This window comes from Danio rerio, chromosome 2 (assembly GCF_052040795.2).
Source record: "Danio rerio strain M-AB ecotype USA chromosome 2, GRCz13ab, whole genome shotgun sequence".
In the NCBI taxonomy this organism is placed as follows: Eukaryota; Metazoa; Chordata; class Actinopteri; order Cypriniformes; family Danionidae; genus Danio; species Danio rerio.
Window position 1 is genome coordinate 29,280,604 of NC_141022.1, and position 14,477 is coordinate 29,295,080.

The following is a 14,477-nucleotide window of genomic DNA, read 5'->3' on the forward strand; positions in this document are numbered from 1 at the left end:
ATTACTCCACTAGCAGATTCGCACTACCTCAACCGATTTTGATCCCGCCCCAAAAATTGTTTTAAACTCGAAAGATGAAATTAGCTGACAAAAGCTCAAAATGATCCTGTTTTTCCCACAATTGAAGCTGACAGGTGCTAACGTTGTCCTAACTGATGATGAACACACACAAATCTGTTAAAATCTCAAGAAAACTTTTCCAGGGTGTCTTGAATCTTTAAAATGAAGGATTTGTCAGCAGATTTATATTTTTTTGTAAATATTTCAATATGTATATTTATAAAATATGAAATATTTTTGGGGCCCTTTAAACATCGTCTTTGGTTATGGGAGTCTTGAAGTCATTAGGTTTGAAAACAACTAGCATAAAATAAATCTAAATTTATTTATTTAGGGAGCTATTAATATAAAATTGAACCTGATATTTTATATACTTGTTTTCAGTTGTGATCATAACTTTTAGCTACTGTTAAGCAACAGTTAGGGACATTAATCACAAAAAAATCCCCATTGTTACCACAATGCGTTTAATTGTTTTTCTGAATTCTTTGTAATTTCAACAGATTCTCATAATCATACTATAGTTATGTACTATATGACATGAAATGTACCATGATATTTTTTTGGAATTATAATCAGCATGATAGTAATATGACATATTTCTCTGTAATGTATAAAACACTCAGAATTTGGGAAGAGACATATGTGTCATAAAAATGTGGCAATGACAAACATGACTTTCTTAAAATGTACACATTTTTACGCAACACATAATCCATCACCTCACTGAAATGTGACACAAACAGGGATGCGTTTCATGTGATTCATCCTTTAATACTACAAACCTCTATCTTCCAGAGAAGGCATAGTTTATAAGCGGTCAGGAGGTCATCGTATCCCGGGCATGAACTGCTGTGGCCACAATGAAGTCTGCTACCGCTGGTCTAAGAGGTATTCTTTACCATAAAATACAAAATCAATTGTCAAATCAATCACGGAAACAGCATGAACTGATGATATGCATTCAAGCATTTTCACTTTGAGCTTTAACATTTGTAAAAAGCTCTTTAAAGCAGTGTTATCTGTGAAAATGCACCACTCTGATGGAACGGGCACTTGCTACATGCCTTTTTTTTGTCTGTTTATCTCTGCTCCACTGATACCAGGCTACTTCAATTCTCTGATCATACTGACACTGTATCACTGCTTTCCACTGCTCCCTGTATAACAGTGCTTTAGAGAAGCTTACTTTAGGCCAGGCTGTGACTTGTCTAATTATGATATTTTTTTTATAGGTGGCTTATTGTGAAGGACTCTTTTTTGCTGTACATGAAGCCGGACACTGGTGCCATTTCATTTGTCCTACTGGTGGACAATGAGTTTAGCATCAAAATGGACTCCAAACAAACAGAGACGAAGCATGGAGTGAGGATAGAAAACCTGTCTAGGTGTGTTCACTTAGTCATGACACTTGATCATGTCACACCATGTCAGTAATAAATGTGCTTGTTAGTTTGGTATTTATGTGTGTGTTTTGTACAGGAAACTAGTGCTGAAATTCACTAGTTACAGACATGCCCGCTGGTGGGGGCAGGCCATTGAAAGCTTTGTGAGGAAACATGGCAAGGCTTTTTTGAGGACCCACAGATTCGGATCCTTTGCCAGGGAGGAGGAGAACATACCCTCTAAATGGTATATTTGATCTAAAGTGGTCTTTAGGTTGAGAAATTGGTGGTTTGGGTTAATCAAAATGATTGATAAATAACTGTGATAAGCTTGAGCAGATGTTTAGAGATGGCTGTTATAACTATGTAGTGTAAATTTAAGACCATAGACAAATCCAGAATTAAATAAAAATGCTTCAGAGGTAATTAATATGCTTGGATAAGGGATTCATTAAGATAAACAACAATATCATAAGTCCAAGCACTCAAAAAGTAAGTGAAAAATTATTAAAAAGCCTTTATTAACATGGCTATCATTTTAAAAAAACAGCAATATTGTTCATCGCACCTACTCTTTTCAGCAGAAGATGCCTTAATCAGGGTGACAGTTTTCCGGTGTGTCTGGATTTCATTTGAAAACTAAATGGTCATATGAATAAATTGAGTATCTGAAGAATACAGAAAATAACTTTTTAGCATTATAGGGTCAACTCATAAGTCATTGCTAATTTAGTAATGGAACAGAGAAAAAACGTAAAGAAAAATATATTAATAATCAGTATTACACAACATATTTGTCAAAAAGATTACCATGCTTAATAGTCAAAATGCTTTTTACTGATATACGATTTTTACGGGCGACACGGTGGTTCAGTGTTAGGCACTGTCGCCTCACAGCAAGAAGATCACTGGTTCCAGCCCCAGATGGGTTAAGTAGCGTTACTGTGTGGAGTTTGCATGTTCTTCCCATGTTGGCGTGGGTTTCTTCTGGGTACTTCAGTTTCCCCCATGGTCCAAAGACATGTGCTATAGGTGAATTGAATAAACTAAATTGGGTGTAGTGTACTTGTGTGTATGAGTGTGTATGGGTGTTTCCCAGTACTAGGTTGCAGCTGGAAGGGCATCCGCTGTGAAAAACATACAGTATGCTGGATAGGTTGGCGGTTCATACTGCTGTGGGGACGCCTAATAAATTGTATGAATTGAATGAATGAATGATTGAATATGATTTATATCTTTTGATTGATGTAAAAATTCACACATAACTAATGTCATAGAAAGAAAATAAAAAGTTGTTATGTACATGAAAGCAGACAAAAGCATGTCATGAATATAAAATATAGAAAAAATTAATTATGAATTTTTCATTCATTCTTTCATTTTCTTGTCAGCTTAGTCCCTTTATTAATCCAGGGTCGCCACAGCGGAATGAACCGCTAACTTATCCAGCAAGTTTTTACGCAGCGGATGCCCTTCCAGCTGCAACCCATCTCTGGGAAACATCCACAAACACACATTCATACACTACGGACAATTTAGCCTACCCAATTTACCTGTACCGCATGTCTTTGCACTGTGGGGGAAACTGGAGCTCCTGGAGGAAACCTACGCGAACGCAGGGAGAACATGCAAACTCCACACAGAAACGCCAACTGAGCCGAGGCTTGAACCAGCAACCCAGCGACCTTCTTGCTGTGAGGCGACAGCACTACCTACTGCGCCACTGCTTCGCCCATTATGAATTTTTGACCTTTTCTGAATTTAAAATGTAAAATTTGCTTATATTTTTATTTAAAAAAAATATATTATTACATTTACATTTTTCAAGCTAAACAATCACATTTATATGTTTCATAATGCATTAAGAGCACACTATTCATGATTGTAACTGGCTAAGAAGATAAAATGTTTTATTATCACGTTGTTTTAAACCTGTATGACTAACTGTATTTTATGGGACTTAAGGTCCACTGAAGTGATTTCGCGCAGCTTAAAATGCCATCGATCCCTTTAAAAACACTCAGCTGAGAGCGATTCAAATGTTAGAGCAGTTTAAAATTCCAAATGCTCAGCACTTTGCATAAAACACAAGCTTTAGAACTTTGCTACGCTGTTATTATAAAAAAAAAAAAAAACGCTATTCCATTGAGAACAATGGAAAAAATAATGCTCCACTGGGGAAAAAATCTTCAGTGGACATGCGCCCTAAAAGAAGACATTTACAGTAGATGTATGTTTTTCGTTTTTTTTTTTTTTTTGTCTTGCTTTTTTATTTTACTTTTTGTTTGTTTGGTTGGATTTGTTGTTAATGAAAGTAGCTTAAGTTTTAAGTTAAGGTTTTTGCATGTTTGTTTTGTATGTCTATTATATGTACAAAATATAGATTTGGAATGACATGAGAGGTAAATAGATTTGTGTTATTATTTTTTTAAACCATCCATTTAAATAATTTTGATTTTACAGGTATGTGAATGGCAAAACCTACATGGAAGATGTTGCAAATGCCCTAGAGGAGGCCAAAGAGGAGATCTTCATCACAGACTGGTGGTATGTGCTCAGTGTTTATTCTTCAGCAAGAAAACATGTTCAGGCAGACAGATAGTCTCAGCCCAGTTCACACTATTGGGTGAGCCAATGTTGCTATCATGGGTTGGACAGATTGCTTCAACAAACAGAGCAATGTTTGGATGTCTCCACAGAGTCCCAGTGTTTACATAGTTCTGGAAAATCAAACTATAAAAGGCTTACATATAGTTTTGGGTGTATATTAGTGATAATGGGGAAATCCAAGACAACTTGTATTATTTCAGTTGTTTAAAGGGATATTTCACCCAAAACTGAAAATTCTGCCATCATTTACTCACCCTTCGCTTATCAGAAACCTGTTTGGGGATTTTTCTTCTGTTGAACTATAGATGTTTTTTGAAAAAGTTCTGTAACCTGAAACCTGTAACCACTGACTTTTATAACATAAATAATTTTTTCTGCGATAAAGTTAATGATTACAAGTTTCTAACATTTTTCAAAATATCTTTTTTTTCAATCATGTTTTACATAAATAAGCCACATAAAATTGCTCATTTATGTGAAGCATAATGAAAAAGAAGATATTTTGAAAATTGTTGGAAACTGGGAATCTATGACTTCCATAGTGAGAAACCCAAATACTATAAAAGTCAATGACTACCACTTTCCAATGTTTTTCAAAACATAGTATTTTCAATCATGTTTCATGTGGCTCATTTATTTGAGATGAAAATATGAAATATGTATTAACTACTCGGTAGCAAATTTACAAAAGATTAGTCTTTTAAACAGCCTAGAGATTTACATTTAGAGATTTTATAATTAATTATACACTTGCCAAACCATTTGTGCATCAAACTGGTAAATATATTTTATATCTATTGCTACAAAGTAGATTTTCATCAGTCAGAGTCTTTGATGTATTATGATTCATCAGGAGTCATTCTAATATGTTGCTTAAAGGATAGTTCACCCTAACATGAAGTGTGTCTCATGTGGTTTTAAACCTTTGAGTTTTTTTTCCTGTTAAACACAAAATTTAATTTAATTCAATTCATGTTTATTTTACAATGTAGATTGTGTCAGAGCAGCTTAACATTAGAAGTTCTAGCAAATTAAAAATGTGTCAGTCCAGTTTCCGGGTTGAAGTTCAGTTCAGTTCAGTGTGGTTTAAACTTCACTGCTGAAAGTCCAAACACTGAAGAGCAAATCCATCGATGCGCAGCTTCATAAGTCCCAAACCAAACAAGCCAGTGGCAACAGTGGAGAGGAACAAAACTTCACCGATTGACAAAAGTGAAGGGGAAAAAAAACATGCTCAGTTGAGCACGACCATTTCTCCTCTTGCCAAACTTCCTGTGCAGAACTGCAGTCAAGGCACTCAAGGCTGGAGACCACTGGAAATCCATCGTGAAGAACTGCAGATGTGAGTAGGTCACCGGTGGGTGATTAGGCTGGCCCATGAGATCAATACGAAGACTCGTTTTCCTGACTTTCAGGAATCAGTCTCAAACTCTTCACTCCTCCTGGTCCACTAAAGTGTCAGCTCAGGATTTGGCCTGGACCAGGATTATGGGTACCTTGGCATCATTTCTTTCCAGGTCTTGGATCGCATCAATGGCGCTGTATATTCTCTAGAGGCCTATTTGAGTGACATTCTTTTGTTGAACACAAAAGAAGATATTTTTTAAAATGATGCATTGTTGCTGGTACCCATTGACTTTTATAGTTGGAAAAAAAATCTTGTTTATTTGCTTTATAAATGTTTTTACTGGCGCCAATAGCCTAGTGGTACTGTGTGCCGACATATAGCACAGACATGCTCACAGCAACCTGAGTTTGATTCCCGGCTTGAGGTCCTTTGCTGATACTTCCCCTCTTCTGCTCCGAGTGCTTTCCTGTCTGAAATCTCTACTGTCCTATCATAATAAGGTGAAAACCCCATTAAAAATATAAATAAATGTTTTTTTCTGTTACTTTCAATCTTTTTAATTTGTCGTTTTAGAATAAGTATTAATTTACAAAAAAAAAAAAAAATGGGCAAAATGTTCTAAAGGCTAGTGTAAATGTAGAGCAGGACAGTCTACTCTAGTGGATCACTTTTTGTTTAGTGCAAATGAAGTGCAGCTCAACTAAGTGCACCAGTACAAAAGCCAGACACTGTACAAAAAGCCCAACTGGATTAATAATCACCATGCGTGAATGTGAAAGGTACTCTCATCTGGCATGTTAGTCTTTTGTGTTCATTTCTCTTTTGTCTGGTAATGCACTGGAGTGGTGTTTCTCGTATGCATGCAGAATGTGGCAGAGGATCAGGGGCTCAGATTGGGAGGTGTTCATTACACAAAGTTACACACACACACCAGTATCTCTCTTCCCTGGAGTTGAGTTTCATGCGTCAGCCCTCCTTACTTCAAAAATACCACTCCTGGAATAGACTCAATGGTCTGATCCTCTCTGTGTCTGAAAGAGTGGGTGTTTAAAGAAGGTTAGACACATGTTTTCTAATGTTGTTGTACTTAAAGAACTTGAAATATCAAAGGTTTAAGTCAAGTCAACAAGAATATCATTTTATTAACATCATTTAAAATCAAAATTTAGACCTAAAAATAATTATAGACTATTAATTGGTCACCTTCCTTAAACACTTGATGTCTACTTATTATAATGTGTGCAATAAGACCAATAAAATTAATTTAAAGTTTACAGTAGGTCACTCAAAAATTAAAAATTAATTTCCCTCATGTGGTTGCAAACATTTATGGGTTTTTTCTGTTAGATACATAAAAAGATATTTTGAAGAATGTTGAAATCTGGTAGCAAATAACATTAATTTAAAAATACAATGGGAAAATAATGGCTACAGTTTGCCAACATTCTTCAGATATTTTGTGTTCAACAAAAGAAAGAAGCTTAAACAGATTTAGATCAATTAGGGGTGAGAAATGATGACAGAAATTAAATTTTTGGGTTAAATCTCTTGTCCTGAGCAAGTCATGTCATAAAATATGCCATATGTTTGTGTTTGTAATGTGCAGGCTGAGCCCTGAGATCTTTCTGAAGAGGCCTGTGGTGGAAGGCAATCGCTGGAGGCTCGACTGCATTTTGAAACGCAAGGCTGTAAGTCTTCTGCATAGTATTCATTTCTTTTGCTACAGTGGGCTTATAATGTTCAAGCTGGCATGAAAATATGTTTAGTATCTCACAAACCTCTCAAACTAGACAAAATGTTGAGCGGGATTGGATTTTGTTCATTAAAATTGTTTAGGTCATTATTATTTGCTAATTCTGTGATCTCATATTAATGATAGAATTTTCTGCCTTTGTGCCAGAAAAAAAAACAAAACAAAAACTTTTAAACACATTTATTTTATTTATTTGAAGAAAATGACAAGTTTAGGACAATATAAAATATCCCATGTTTCAGACCATAGTTATTGAAAATACGTCAAGAAGTCAGAATTCTTAGCCCCCTTTTGATTTCTTTTTTCTTTTTTTTAAACATTTCCCAAATTATGTTTAACAGAGCAAGGATTTTTTACAGCATGTCTGATATTTTTTTCTTCTGGAAAAGGTCTTATTTGTTTCATTTCAGCTAGAATAAAAAAAGTTTTTAATTTTTAAAAAGAACTATTTTACGGTCAAAATTATTAGCCCCTTTAAGCTATTTTTTTCGATAGTCTACAGAACAAACCATTGTTATACAATAACTTGCCTATAATTACCTTAACCTGCCTAGTTAACCTAATTAACCTGGTTAAGCCTTTAAATGTCACTTTAAGCTGTACAGAAGTGTCTTGAAAAATATCTAGTCAAATATTATGTACTGTTATCATGACAAAGATAAAATAAATCAGTTATTAGAGATGAGTTATTAAAACTATTAGGTTTAGAAATGTGTTGAAAAAAATGTTCTCTTCGTTAAACAGAAATCGGGGAAAAAATAAACAGGGGGATAATAATTCTGATTTCAACTTTATGCTTGTAAATATAGAAATACAATTATATGCGTTAAGCATGGCTCTTCTGTAGTTACTTCATGTACAAAGACAGGCTGAAAATGAAAAGTTGCTAATTTCTAGACTGATATGGCTAGGAACAATACTCTCATTCCAGCATAATAATCAAGGAACTTTGTTGCTGTACCTTGGCTGGAGCAGAAGACATCATATTATGCAGTGCCTGAAAATTGGCTAACTTTCGTTAATTTAATCTTTCCTGTATTAATAGGAATATTTTCTAAAGTCATTTTTGAACGAGATGCTAATATTCAAATTGGATTTAATGATCTATGCTAAGCTAAGCTAAAAGTGCTCCCATCAGAGCCGGAGATTGGTTGATCAGATTCAATAATGGTAAAACTTAATTGTTTAACTGTAGGGGACTTGTACAATATACCATTTTCTTAAAATGTGTGCAGTGTGTGGGGTGTTATTTTATGGTTTAAACTGGGCTATTTTCATTTTCTGCAAAGAAAGGCTCTTAACGGTAATATTTTTCTTTTGCCGACATGTTATCAATAGTTTATGTAACCAAACATAAACATTTTACTCAAAACGTACTTGTTATACAATAAATCTTTTAATTTAATGAATGTTGTTGTTATTTTTACTTCATTTGTTTATTAAAATGTTTTCTCAGCTTAACTTGTGTATATATTTGCTTGTAGCAACAAGGAGTGAGGATCTTTGTTATGTTGTATAAGGAAGTGGAGCTGGCACTCGGCATCAACAGTGAATACAGCAAAAAAACACTAATGCATCTTCATCCAAACATTAAAGTAAGTCCTGTACCACATTTACTTTCCCACATTTTACATCACACAACTATAACTATTTCTCTTTCTTAACAGGTGATGAGACACCCTGATCACGTGTCCTCCTCCGTCTACTTATGGGCACATCACGAAAAGATTGTAGTGATTGACCAGTCAGTTGCTTTTGTTGGTGGAATTGACCTGGCTTATGGCCGCTGGGATGACCGTGAGCACCGGCTGACAGACGTGGGAAGTGTAACACGATCTGTTGCTCAAGCCATGGAGCAGGTTTGTATGATGGACCTTCCATTTGTATTAGCAAATCACAAACACACACACAAAAAAAACTTTTTAGCCACAAACGGTTCAGAGTGAAATTGTAACTCTTGGTTAAGCTATGAAAAAGGTAGCTTCAGACATCCTTTTGATGATAGTTATATGGCAAAAGCCAGAATGTTTAACTGAATATAAACCAATTCATATTAATACATTTGGAGTGGAAAAGGTATTCCAATATATGGTATTGTCTAGCGTTTCAAACTTACAAAGGACAAACTACTTTACCAGGTGAAGTGGTATCACAAAAAAAACAAACCCATGAAAAAATGTGTCATCATCACAGTTAGAGATGTCATCATGCTTTATTTGTGCCACCACTATGAATAGCACAGCCAACTTGCTTGCTTTTATGGCTTTGAAGTTTGAAAATGATAGATTTTGATTAGAGGTTTCTGTTAGTTATACAGTAATGAAGTGGAATTATGTCTGTTTTTGGGACTCAGGGACTGGATTCATCCACACCCAAGAAGAAAGTGTCCACCAGTGGGAACAGCAGCCGGTCAATGGTTGGTGACTCAGTGGATCTGCCTAAACTAAAAGGCATCGGTCGCACTCGCAAGACTCGTTTTAGCCTGTACCATCACATCCAACGTGGCCTTCACCATGCTGACAGCATCAGCAGCATTGACAGCACAAACAGTAAGAGACTCCAGTGTGTGACTAGTAGAAAAACTGATTCAGCTGTACATTGAGTGTTTGGCTAATTACTTAAGAGCCACAGGAGATCATAACAACATAAATGACCTAATGGCACCACCTGGATCATAGAATTTGTTTAATAGCATTTTATTTTAGGCTGAGATCCGCTCAAAAACTTAGTCAAAGCTTAGACTTGCTTCAGTTTTCTTCTAGAGTAACTGTAGTGCGTTTCTGGCCATAACTTTATTGCCTAGAAATTTCCACAGATTTTTAACCAGGTTTATATCCTGGTTAAGTTTGGCCATGTCATTATTTCAATGCTGTCAACATCAAGGAACTGTTTTACTGTGTTATGAGGCTCATTGTCCTGCATGAATATTCATGGCAAATTGTGCGGTCACACTTTACAATAAGGTTGATTGGTTAATGTTAATTAATGCATTTACTAACATGAACAAACAATGCACAATACATCTACTACTGTATTTGCTCATGTTAGTTAACGTTAGTTAATGACAATACAGTAGTTCATTGTTAGTTCATGTTAACTCGTGGTGCATTAACTAATGTTAACAAGCATGGACTTGGATGTTAATAATGCATTAGTAAATGTTCAATTATGATTAATAAATGCTGTACATGTGTTGTTCATGATTAGTTCATGTTAGTAAATGCATTAACTAATGAACCTTATAGTAAAGTGTTACCAATTGTGCTAACAACACAGGGAATGAACCACACATTGATGGAGTTTCTGATAAACATTTGCATTCCGTCTGTCATGTATTTACGTAGATATAGCCAGAGGTAGAGCCGTGGAATCAAGCTTCCAACCAAACGCTTGTACGTCAAATCCATCCCCACCCATTTTACCGCCCATATCTGCACTATAACGAAGGCTCACTAAATAAACATAAGCACTTACCTTAAAAACACATAAGAATATTTGTTTAAAAAACTATGTGATGTAAGCTGTTTTTAATCATTTAATAAAAACAAGACACGTTGGACTGCAAAGTGAACGATCTTTTATACACTCTAGCCTAGTTAGACTTAGCTATGTATGAGCACAAAAAATATTTCTCTTATAACAGGTTGTTGATATTTATTATATTTACAGGGGTAGAAATATCACTATGAAAATATGAACAATAACATAAACAACAGTTACGTTTTTAAAAAGGTTTTTATTTTTAATTAGCTATCAACAGGACCCAAATTATACACGCCATGGACAGCTATTTGCCATGCGGGAAGAATTGTGCGTTTAAAAGATAAACGCAGCAAGATTTCTAAATATCAACAGGAAATTTACACATCCCATCCCTGCTCTAGATAAAATAATCCTTGTCCATTTGTACAATAAACTTCAGCTGCTGCAACAACGCATGTATATTGTTTAGAATTTTTTGCCTCCGTTTTCATTTGGTTTATTCAATGCATTAATAAAAAAAAAGTTTACCCACGTTTTAACGTTTAGTAGGAGTTTTCAAATTAAAAGTCAACAGTAAATGGTGTATATAAATAATATAACATTGACAGTTCTATTTGTTACATAAGATTCTGCTTTTAGAAAAAATAATATTTTATAACAACAAAGTAGTAGATTTAGTCAATAACATGCCGAAATTCAAAATGTCAAAGATGTCTTTTAAACCAAGTTCAAACAACGTTACAGGAGATCAATGTGGATATAGGCTAACACTAGTTTTGTCTTCCTAATTATTATTTCAGACCTATAAATTACTGCTAGATAACGATCCCCTGTATTTTCCCCATCATGGCTAGGCGTGTATCAGCAAACTAATAATAAAACCCGATAAAACCCTCACTTTACCCCATAAACAGTGATCCATCAGATCCTGTAGGTCAGAAAGTATAGTTTACGGTTGAACTCATTTTATCATGGTAAAATAATGGAATAGTATCACTTCAGTCTCCTCCCTAAGCTCCGACAGTTTGCTTTAAGAAGCTGTCAATCACAACTATCAATCACGATGACATGCTTTGTTTTATAGCATTAAATTACTAGCTAAAAACATACTGTTTACAGAAATGAAGATCTGCACCTATATCAGCTTGATAACCAGTGCCTTAATTGAGCAAGACTATCTTTCAGGAAATTTTATTGCAAGTGTAATTAATTTTTTTTATTTGGGCTCAATTCTCGTTTACTAACACGGAGGAGGCGGGCTTTATGACTTGTACTGCAGCCAGCCCCCTAGGGGCGATCTAACAGCCGGGAGCATCACTTAAAAGCAGGCATGTGGCACACTTGTGAAAAACATTAGTAAAATGAATTTTTCCTAAAGCTTTGGGTTCAGTAGTTTGACAAGAAATATAATGTTTTCAATTAGATCAAGTAAATTAAACTAGCTTTTTACACCAAAGTGAACTTTGCATCAGTTCTCGGTCCACACAACATGCTTCTCTGGTTAGTCTAGTGTTTTGAGACCTTTGCTGAAGAAGTCCAAATTCTCTAAAAAGTTGTGACAGTAGCTAGGTTTCCATCACCCTTAGTTTATATACATTTTGATGCATCACATGAAAAATGAATGATGAAATGACAAGTTTCACTCCCTTAAGATGGTTTTGGACTTGCTTAAACAAAGGGTTAATGTGAATAATGGGAGATAAATAAATTCTGACCTTGTGAATCTTTCACCCATGCCACATGACTAATCAGCTGCCTCCATTGTGCTTTGTTTACTGTTAGTTACTAGGTTACCAATACCACAGTCATCCACTCTAACAATTTGATGGATACCTTTTGGGATTTTATGTATTTATTTATTTATTTTTTGTGAACTTTGAAAAGATTCACTTTACGTTAAGATAGAAATACATGGTAGATAAACACGAAGATAAAAGTTTTGGTGCTTTAGAAGACTCCTCATCTAGCAAAGTCAGTGAAAAATAGAAAGTTTGGCTGCCACTTAAATAGGGCTTGTCATATAATTAAAGAAATGACTTCCATGTGTAAGATTAAATTGAAGGAATCTGAAAGTGTTGAAAAATTTTGTCATTCTGAGACCACCTTGAATGTCTGTCTAGGACTCAGGTTGAGAACCACTGCTGTATTTCTATCTTGTCTAGGTATTTTTCTCTTCTGTCAAATGCGTGACGATTCTCCTCTCTGGCTGATAATAGGTGTATAATACATAGCTCCTGTGGCTTGCTCATCACTTTCTTGGTTCAGCTCTGTCTGACACACACAGGCTGAGGAAGGATTATGTGTATTTAGACTTGACAGCAGAGATATGCTTTAATTAAATTACTTTGACCTCAGGCTAGGCTTCATTTGTCACTAATTCTTACTCTCAAGTCACATTATTTTGCTGTTAAGATAACCAGTGCTTTGTTTCACACTAATTGTTCAGGTTTAGATTATGTTTCTCCATGTTTTCTCCTTATTTTATGTAGTCTTATATTATTAGAAAAGCACAGTTCTTTAAAAACACAATAATTGAATTGATATATTTGCAATAAATAAATATATATATATATATATATATATATAAAGATCAAATATAACTACTTTGTAATAATATATAAAGACATTTACATGATTTTTAAATAGCAAATGTATTATTACCTATAGATTTCCAGTTAAAAAGTTTACTTTTATTATATATTATTTATTTTTCCCAACAATTCAAATTTCAAATATATTCTATTAAATAAGTAATTTACAAATTTAAAATACAAACTAACAAGTTTATTTTACTGTTAAATTCCAAACGTTTATTTTTTTAATAACACCTTGATATATGCACTGCCTGGCAAAAGTCTTGTCGCCCGAGTTTTAGAAAGAACAAATAATAACTTGACTTCTAGTTGATTGTTTGGTATCAGAAGTGGCTTATATGAAAGGGAAAAGTCTCTAAATTATGCTTATTTTACCTAAATAATATATGATCATGCCTTGATTTTGATTGATTTAAGTAGGACAATGAGGTCTGACTTTGCTTAGACAAAAGTCTTGTCACGTAACAGAAATAATATTGTGTATGATTCCTATGAGCTTGGAGGACTGCATCCATACATCTCTGGCAATGACTCAAATAACTCATTAATAAAGTCGTCTGGAATGGCAAAGAAAGCCAAGTTGATGTTGCCATCCACTGTGCAGATCTCTCACATGCACCCTGTTACTGAATGTAACCCCAAACCATGAGTTTTCTTTCACCAAACTTGGCATGATTCATCAGTTCAGTTTTCCAAATGATCAACTAGAAGTCAAGTTATTATTTGTTCCTCTTACAACTGTGATCAATTACAATATTTTTGTCAGGTAGTGTAGTTAACAATAAAAATATCATTATACAGTATTTTATTACGAATATTAAAGGCCTGATTAGCAATTCTGTGGTTACAGGAATAGTGTATTTGTAATCAGATTGATTCCAGAATTGCTTTTTTTTGCGTTAAATAATGCTGCAAATACCAGTTAGCTAATCAAAACAAACATTAGTAAACCATATTGCATAATTTATTTCAATTCAATTCAATTCAGCTTTATTTGTATAGCGCTTTTACAATGTAGATTGTGTCAAAGCAGCTTCACATAAATGGTCATAGTAACTGGAACAGTGTGGTTCAGGTTTTAGTGTTTAAGTTCAGTTCAGTTCAGTTCAGTTTAGCTCAGTTCAGTGTGATTTAATCATTACTGAGAGTTCAAACACTGAAGAGCCAATTCATCGATGCGTAGCTCTACCAATCCTGAACAATGCGAGGCAGTGGCGACAGCGGAGAGGGAAAAAAAACTTCAC

General features: G+C 34.6%; 1 protein-coding gene across 4 annotated transcripts in view; it reads left to right on the forward strand.

The window, feature by feature from the left end:
• pld1a (phospholipase D1a) overlaps positions 1 to 14,477 on the forward strand; it is a 73,185-nt gene that overhangs the window by 30,794 nt on the left and 27,914 nt on the right. For 3 of the 4 annotated variants that reach the window (XR_015477762.1, NM_001160095.1, XM_087239475.1), the window contains 8 exon segments: positions 859 to 951; positions 1,296 to 1,448; positions 1,543 to 1,692; positions 3,909 to 3,992; positions 7,010 to 7,091; positions 8,641 to 8,751; positions 8,824 to 9,015; positions 9,510 to 9,705. Coding sequence is in view for 2 of the 4 variants with exons in the window: in NM_001160095.1 (NP_001153567.1) it covers positions 859 to 951; positions 1,296 to 1,448; positions 1,543 to 1,692; positions 3,909 to 3,992; positions 7,010 to 7,091; positions 8,641 to 8,751; positions 8,824 to 9,015; positions 9,510 to 9,705 (1,061 nt within the window). In the remaining 2 variants the exon portion in view is untranslated. 4 annotated transcript variants of the gene reach the window in all.